The sequence below is a fragment of the Gracilinanus agilis genome, chromosome 2, assembly GCF_016433145.1.
Source record: "Gracilinanus agilis isolate LMUSP501 chromosome 2, AgileGrace, whole genome shotgun sequence".
Classification (NCBI taxonomy): domain Eukaryota; kingdom Metazoa; phylum Chordata; class Mammalia; order Didelphimorphia; family Didelphidae; genus Gracilinanus; species Gracilinanus agilis.
Genome location: NC_058131.1, coordinates 350,569,514 through 350,578,504, shown reverse-complemented (window position 1 = coordinate 350,578,504; position 8,991 = coordinate 350,569,514). Strand labels below are relative to the sequence as shown.

General features: G+C 41.1%; 1 protein-coding gene across 1 annotated transcript in view; it reads right to left on the bottom strand.

The window, feature by feature from the left end:
* Positions 1-1,486: 1,486 nt before the first annotated feature.
* MAML1 (mastermind like transcriptional coactivator 1) overlaps positions 1,487-8,991 on the bottom strand; it is a 44,822-nt gene continuing 37,317 nt past the window's right edge. Inside the window, exons 3-5 of the mRNA XM_044664397.1 lie at positions 6,779-7,039; positions 5,109-5,205; positions 1,487-2,463 (exon numbers count right to left, since the gene is read on the bottom strand). Coding sequence (XP_044520332.1) covers positions 1,487-2,463; positions 5,109-5,205; positions 6,779-7,039 — 1,335 coding nt within the window. The remainder of the gene's footprint in view (positions 2,464-5,108; positions 5,206-6,778; positions 7,040-8,991) is intronic.

The following is an 8,991-nucleotide window of genomic DNA, read 5'->3' as shown; positions in this document are numbered from 1 at the left end:
AGTTTGTAGCTCTTGGGAAATTAAAAATGATTAAATGTTTAATTAAAAAGCATTTTTAAGAGGATTAAAGGAGGGAGGTCCTGATAACACACGAGAACTAAGAATCCCAAACCTCTAATACTATCACTGTTTCTTTTACCCTGAATGAACCAACCCTCAAGAGATCACTTTGGTGATTTCCACTAAGCTCATGCTATTCCTTCGGCAGCATCTGTTGCAAAAGGAATTGAAATTTTCTTGGGGACAGGTAGGTCCTCGGTCACTCCAGCCAAGAAGTGTTTAAAGGGAGACTTTTAATGACAAGAGAAGAGCAAAACACAAACCAAAAATCTATTTCCATTGCAGAAGCAGCTGTTATTTTGACTTCCCTCTGCTTTTATGACACTAGGTAAAGAGTTTTCTGCCTCGATCTTCTTGGGCCCAAAAGCTTCCTTTCTGGGCTCTGTCACAAGAATCCTACCTAAACCCACAGCATCCATCACCTGAAGCAAAGGAGCTCCCTTTCAGGAGGGGGTTGGGAATGGACAGGGATGGGGCAAGCCTTAGAAAACAACAGTAACAACAAAAGACAAGTAAAACCAAAACAAAACAAAAAACCTTTTTTCTCTCTCAAAAGAAAGTCTCTCTTTAAACAAGTGAGAGAAGGGCTCAGTGTCCTTCAAGAGTGGTTATTGGCAACGACATCTAACTATGGAAGGTGGTGGCCATGAGGAAGTCCAACAGCAACCTATCAGGAGTTTGATGTTAGCTCTTCCTTTTCATCTCAACAATGAGCAGAAACCTCCCACCATTAGGTGCCCAAACGCACCAGTCTTAGCCAGAAATGAGGAGAAATGAGGTGGATTTGGAGATGTTGGTGGATTAAGGAAAAATACTGGTTTTCTCTTACATGTACCTCATTCCTCTTAATGGAAATAAAAGGTTTGCCATAAACTACAGGATGACAAGTCTCCAGATTTGCTATTATCACAACTGACCTAACCTAGCATTTGACAAAATGTGTTTTTATCATCTTCATGAAACAAATTGCATAAAATCTGGCTACAAAACCATTAAAAAAAAATAAAGCATCTAAAAATATGGAAAATGGAGGGGGAAACTGGGTTTCATCAACAAAATGGCACTGATATTTTTTCCCTCCAGTCCAATACTACATTTTTGGTCTTTTCAATATAAATGTACATTTTAAAAAGCTGTTTTTCTCCCCATCATGTGACAGCACTAACAGAAGAAGCCCACTTTGATGGGCCCCACCTGTCTGAATGTGCAACTTCTTCCCACATGCAGTGTTCCTATGACATGCAGACCGCAGCTGCCATCAGAATAGGGCATTTAAGCTCAACGGGAAGCAACAGAGGTCCATTTCCTGGCCGTTTACAAGACACTTTCAAAGCTCCTCAATGCCACAGGTTTTTGGTCCAATAGTTCTTGATGTTAAGAACCAAAATGTAGGTTGTAGCAAAAACAGGATACCCTGAACTCCATGTTAATGTGTTCCTAACAACTCATCCAAATCATTTATCCACTCTTCTGAAGTCCTATTTTTCAACAAAGAATCTATCAGATCTGTGTCACCAGTAAGATTCTGTAATCCGCTGTTGCCCGGTGGAGCACTGTAGGTAAAAGGTAGCTCCTGGTTTGCTGTCCTCACCTGGTAGCCCTGCCCACAGTGTAGACTGGCTCGGTTTGCCAGCTGCTGGCTTGGGTTTTGGTTGAATGCAGTCAAGTCTGGGACTGCCGGGTTCATCCCAGGCAGGACTTGCTGAGAGGGGACCTGCTGCTGGGCAGACGCACTCGTCCTCTGCTGTGTGCTCATGGAGGTCATCATCTGCCCCGACACAGCAGAGCTGATGGATGTCATTGGCCGGCTGGCACTGAGGTTCACCTGAGGCCCTCCTTGGGGAAACTGCTGGCTAGTCATCTTCAGATGGGGCTGCTGCATGTGGAAAGTGGAGGTGGCAGGGAAAGGACTCCCACTGCTGTTCCCCTGTGGCTGACTGTTCATGCTAGGCACACCTTGGTGCTGCCAAGAGGGATTTGGGGCTCCCACAGCTGTTGGCATTCTGGGCAATGAGGGCTTAGATAAAGTAGGATTCAGGGCCCCTTTACTATGCTGTGGAGGAAGCCCAGCATTCCCCAGGGGGTTCTGACCATAGCTAGCAGGAACTGCACTGCTCTGGCCAACGCTGGGCTGCCGGGGCATGTGGGCGTGCCCATTGGAGGCCTGAGGTGTGTGCTGAGGGACCATCTGAGTCATGCCAGGTGCCACACTGTAGAGGTTTCCTCTCTGAAGGCTCTGTGTACCAGTATACTGAGCCACACTTCGCTCCTGCTGGCCTGGATTTGAAGGAATGGAGGAAACTGAAGCATGTCCAGGTCCAATCTGAATCTGAGGAAACATTCGGGGGCTACCAGAGTTGGATGGACCCAAGCTATTCACTCCAGCCATGGCAGCTGATGATGCTGAAAGACAAAATAGATAATTTTCTTCATAAACTCTTAAATTACAATAGTTTATTTATTTTCTGTCTTAGAATCAATACTGAGTATTGGTTCTAAGAGAGAATAGCAATAAGGACAGGCAATGTGGGTTAAGCAACTTGCCCAAAGTCACATAGCTAGGAAGTGTCTGAGATCAGATTTGAACCCAGGACCTCCTATCTCCAAGGCCTGGCTATCTTCCTCTGAATTATCTAGCTGCCCCATATCAAGTTTGTTGAGTGTCCAATATATGGGTCTGTCCTTCAAGAGTTTACTCTTTATTTAAATGAGGAAAGAAGATAAAACAATGCCAGGCAGCCTGTAAATGCCCAAGAGCTTGTGCAGAGGTCAAGGGCTCCTTGGCACTTAAGGCAGGAAGAGATTACAGGTAACCCTTCCACAACATGACTTTCCCTATTATAGTTTTGATATATCTCAGGTTGGCCTAAGAAATTAAATGGGAGTTTTGCAGAAGTCAGAGACAACATCTGAAGGTCAACAGATGACACAGAAAAAATTTAGACATTCAAAAATGCATAAAATAGCCTATGACCCAAACCCCAAATTTTATAATAAGGTACTGTAAACACCCCAAAAAAGAAAAATAAGAAATTTGAACTTCTTCACTGGTACATAGAGAGAGCCAAAAAATTAAGCGGATTTCCCAGATTGTGCTCCTAATTTTTTTATTGTGGAAGGGATACCTGTAGACTCTGTGCAGGGAGTGGTCAGGAGGACTTCCTAGAGAACAAAAGGCCAAATCCAGAGAAAGTATTCCAGATGGAAATACTTCCAGTGTTATCTGGGGACTAATTTTGCAAACAGTTTGTGTCTCTTTATCTTCTCTCCAACATCTGACTCCAAGAGAGGCCAAATTTCCAAAATTTCCTACTATCATTGTTGCTTCTGGACTTCTCTAGACCTGTCCATCATGCCTTTCTTCTCCAAGAAACTCATCACTGGGAAAGCTCATTCTCCTGTTAAGACTGAATCTGCCTGGCACTCATACCCCATATTATATCTTCTGCCTCTCTGACATGAGGCCAGGGCCAGGTGCTATGGGGACCCTCTTTGAGGAGGGGGTTCAGCAAAGTCTTTTTCCCATTTCTCAGCAGCCACACTGTGGTGTTCTGGACTTTTTTTGAACTTCTGCACCATAGAGCCAGTTATTAGCATATATTGTAGAAACAAAGCAATTTCCTCAGGCCCAGGAAGGTAAAATACTTTAGCAAGAAATTATTTTGCTCTGAGAACATATGAGTTCTTAGCGAGGTAGTCAAGGGCTCATAGAAAGGGCCCAGGGGGAAAAAAATTATATCTCTCTGTTTAAATTCAGTAGCCTCTTCAAAATACACTGAAAGCAAAACCTTCTGGAATTATAAACTTTTTATAGGCAATATTGTTAATGATTAGAATAGCTAGATGACTCAATATATAGAGCACCAGGCCTAGAGACAAGGAGGTCTTTGGGTTCAAAGCTGATCTCAGACCCTTCCTAGCTATGAGACCCTGTTCGAGTCATTTAAACCCCAAATGCCTAGCCCTTACTGTTCTTCTGCCCTGGAATGGATACTCAGTATTGATTCTAAATAGGAAGTAAGGGTTTTTAAAAAGAAATCCAATAATAATTGACATTTACTAAGCAATTACAAGGCACCAGTTACACAGACACAACACAGGCTCTTTCCCTCAAGGAGATTATAATCAAATAAAGACAAATCCTGCAATACCTAAGATATAGAAAGTGAGGCAAATGGAAATGAGAAGGCAAGAAAAGTAGAAGAGTATGAGACAGGGGCCATGACTTTCACGGAGTGTGTTTATCAGGGAAGGATTTCCCAAGGTGGGATATGAACAGAGCCTTGAAGGAAGGGTCTTTAGAAGACAGAAAATGAGGGAATGGAGACAATGGAGAGGTCTTTCCAGGCCCATGAAAAGGCATACAGATGAGAGAGACAATGGGATGAGAATGGAGGATGCTGGGAAGGTGATGCTATTTAGTCTACTGAGTGAGAAAGAATAGTAAAAAAGAAATTTGGAAAGAGGCTAAAGGCAGATCATGGATGATCCTGAAAGTCAAGAAGTCTATACCTTATCAAGCCTGTAGTGGGGAGCTACTGAAAAATTTTATATAAAGACATAAAATGATTAGGAAATCCATAAAAGGTCTCAACAGAGGGAAAAGTGCTGCCTCTGGCAGCAGAGACCATGAGGTTATGTCTAGACCCAGAAGGAGCCTTGGAGGTCATCTAGCCCAATTCTCTCATTTTATAGATGAGGAAACTGAGACCACTGAGATTTAGTGACTTGCCCAGGGTCACATGAGTAGTTAAGTATCAATGTGTGAGATTTGAATCTAGGAACTCTTGATTCCAGAGTTAGTGCTTTTCCATAGTACCATGATATAACCTTGAATCTGGGTTCAAATTCCACATCTGATAAGATTTTGGTGAAGTCACTTAACATCCATGTGCCTCATATTTCCTCATCTATAAATAAATAGCCTCTTGAAGTTTCTTTCAGCTCTAGGTCTATGATCTTGAAAGAATTAACATATCCAGAGAATTCTAGCATCTAGCATCCCCCTCCCAAATTGTTTTTGTTAATAATATTAAGTCTCTCTTCACCTGTGAACTGCTGGTAAGTGGTCTGGTTTTGCTCTTGGTACTGAGGTGGAGGCCTGGTCAGGTGTCTTTGAAATTGCTGTTCCTGACGCTGCTTCTCCTAGGAAAGAAAAAATCAATAGTAAGCAGAATAAGGCAAGGAAAAAACAAAGCAAAAATGGAATATCCTCATGGTTCTTCTGGACTAGAAGCTCTGGGGCTACTTTGGTGATATAACAAAGATCTATTTCTTTCGCTTTTATTTAGGCCTTAGTGGTAGCTTCTTTTGGAAAGTAGAAGGGAAGTCATATTTGGGGGAACAGTAAGTCACAGGCCAGGTAGACAGAACTTTAAAAGTAAAACTAGCAGTGTATAAGAGTTAAAACCTTGGAAAAGCATGTTTAGAATTGATGTGGTATCTATGGGTTGCTAAACACTGCTAAAAGACCATGTGATACCTCTAATAAACTCCTCCGTTCAGTTTCTAAAGTTCTTTATAACTGGATCCCAACGTTCTTGCCTTGCCAGACTTTATAGTCCGTCCAGAACTTTCTGAATCAGCCAAACTGGCCTTCTCTCTGCTCTTCAGACCTAACACTCTTGCCTTTATGCCTTTGCAATGACTTTCTCCTACTTGGGATTCACTTTCTCATGACTTCCACTTTAAAGGATCCCTTTCTTCCCTGAAGACCCAGCTCAACTACTATCCTTTCTCTACATAAAACCTTTCCTGATCCTTTCTATATGCTAGTGCAAACTACCTTTGGATTGAATTATTTTGCATATATTTGTATTTATTCACTTTATAGCTGTGTGTGTGTGTGTGTGTGTGTGTGTGTGTGTGTGTGTGTGTGTGTGTGTGTAGGTAGGTAATTGTGGTCCCCCTCCCCCAGGACTGTTTCATCTTTTTGTTCTTCCCACCCACCCCCACCACTACAATGATAATAAATGTCCTCCTTTCCAAAACCACCTTTTTAAAAACACTTCTTTAAAACTCGATCTTAGAATCATTACTGTGTATAGGTTCCAAGGCAGAAGAATAGTAAGGGCTAGGCAGTGGGGGTTAAGTGACCAGCTAGGAAGTATCTGAGGCCACATTTGAACCCAGGAGTTCCTGTCTTGAGGCCTGGCTCTCAAATCACTGTGCCACCCAGCTGCCTCCTCATAAATGCTTTTTGATTGAAAGACTGAGTAATTAGAAAAGTTGGATTCTCCTAAAACACTGATACTTAGCTCCACTTAAAATATCTTAGTGATATATTAAGAAGCCTTGAAAAATGTTCACTTACGCAGCATAAGTAAGATAGATAATCACAGGGATCATCAAGATGGGGGGAGTGAGAGAAATGGGGCACACCAACCATCAGGTTCAAGTAGCCAATTTTTACTTCATTTAAAGTGTCTGGGTCTTGGCCTATAGAAAAACTCACTCATAGTTCTAAGCACAAGGTAGTTGGTTGTGTGTAGTATGACGCAAGTCTCCACTTCCATAAAGAGTCCATGCAATGGACCTGGAGAGTAAGGGCCCATGAGGATTCAGTTAAGAAAGTGACGGGTTTGACAATGGAAGCTTTAAATCTAAAATACAATGATCTGCCTGGTCAAGCACACACACACAGAATGCTAAATATTGCATCTTGGCTTTGGAAGTGAATCTGGGGCCCCTGAGTTACAGCACAGTCCCTCCTATTTACCTGCTCAGCCAGAATCTGCTGCTGTCTCTGCCCTATCAGGAAATGCTGCTGTTGTTGCTGCAACTGTTTCTGTTGCTGTTCTCTCTGCTTCTGCTGGTCTAGCAGCAGCTGGTGTTGCTTCAGAGCTGCTGCTTGTTGTTGGGTGTTGAGATAGGCGGCAGTGCCATGGCTACTTGCCATGGATACAGCTGGTGGCTGAGTGCCAACACTCGATGCTGGCACAGATGCTGGGACCCGAGGAACGTTTGAAGGGTTCTGGTCCTGCCAAACAGATGTCACTTACATGTTAGGGACACGGCAGAATCTAGAAAATCTGATAAGAATAGATGACTTTCAATCAAGCACAAGCACCCTTGGGACTGTGAAGGAAGGCTTGGTTCCCAAGGTACAGAATGACTGATTTTAAAGGACATTTTATTAAAACAAAATTAAGCATTTGAGTGTACATGTGACCACTTTCATGCATCAGGTACTATAGAGCAAGTTTCCAATAGGATGACCATAAATAAGTTGATAAAAGTGCAATTTTAATAGTGGATTTGCATTTAAGATGATTTAATCACTATTCAATGGGAATTTTCTGTGACATCTTGGACCTCAAATCAAATGAATGCTGAAGGTGACCAGAAAAATTCTAGCTTTTAAGCTACTGTTTAAAGGAGAAAGTTTTGAAGGAACTCTGGCTTTTCATCTTGGTTTTTATTAGTGCAACTTTACTATAAAAAATGCAATACAAAACTTTTAAAGTAACTCCAAATCTATGGGTGAATTTGAAGTAAGCTCTGCCAGGTTTAGACTTAGATCATTGGACTGAAATTAAGACTTTTAGAAAAATAAGCTAAGAAACATATCTGTGGTATGGAGAGAATAATTTACTTTCCTAACAATCCTGAAAGCAGGACCCAAGCTAATGGATTTGTTTAAAAAAAAAAAAATCCTTGGCTCAAGAGGAACTACATTCCACAAAGAATTGGAACAAACTTTAAAAAGTCTTCATTCAAAAGACATTTATTAAATGCCTACTGTGTCAAGAACATGGTAGAGATATAAAGTATAAAGTTTAGATAGGATACACAGTCTCTACATTCTCAGAGTTTGCAAATTAGTGAAAATGTGGCCTGAGAGATGCAAAGCAAAGTGGTAGGTGAGGTAGTTTGACTTTTAAAATGTCCATTTAACTGTCCAGGGAGAAGGGGGAAGGAACGAGCATTTGCATAGAGCCTGCTATGTGCTAGGTAGTATACTAAATGTCTTCTACAAACATTGTCTCATTTGATCTTCAATCCTCACAATAATGCTGCTAGGTAGGTGCTGTTATTATTCTCATTACTGAGGCAAATGGAGGTTAAGTAATTTGCCCAGGGTCAAACAACTAGTAAGTATCTCAGGTTGGATTTGAACTCAGGTCTTCCTGACTCCAGGTCTAGGTCATTTGTACTACCAGTTGCATTGATTGTTCAACTGAGTGGGGTGGCTATTAATTTTATTCTCATAAAGAATATTCCATGAAGAGTGTCTATGCACTGAATAATATTACATCCTTTGTTTCTTAGAATCTTATACTTAAGCTGAGGCACACTGGAAAAAAGAGAATTAAAAAAATTTTAAACAGTGAATAGAAAGATTAAAAAGTACGTAAGTCAAGTAAAAACAAATGTGAACACTCCATTAGGCTTGCTTCTCTCTTTCCTAGTCTGTAGGATCATATAAACCAGGATAGGCTGAGTGATGGTACCAACACATTTCATACTGAGCCAGAGGAAAGGTTCTTCAGGTAGTGAATACCTTAAAATGCTTGTGTTTACCAAAAAACAAACAATCCCCACCCCCCCACCCCAAACAGGGATTATGTGCCTAGAGATCAGAAATACTAGGATAAACTGAAGTAATTAAGAAGACAAAATTTAGCATTTACCAATCTGATTTTTATCTATCAAGAGCCACAATTACTGACACTGAAACCACAGAATATGAGAAATACCAACGATATGATCCAACAGTTTGTGTTTTTGAAATGGGTATGGCTAATTTGTGCAAGTTTAATTGTACTTTAAATACACTGGGAAGCTTGCTACTTAAAGGAATTATATTTTTAAAAGTTAGGGATCATTTCCTAATTTATCTGTTTTGCAAATTGGGATTTTCATAAATTGGATATTCGTCAACTCAGACAAGCCAGCAGTATATTCTACATTGAGAGCAGTTACTCTCTT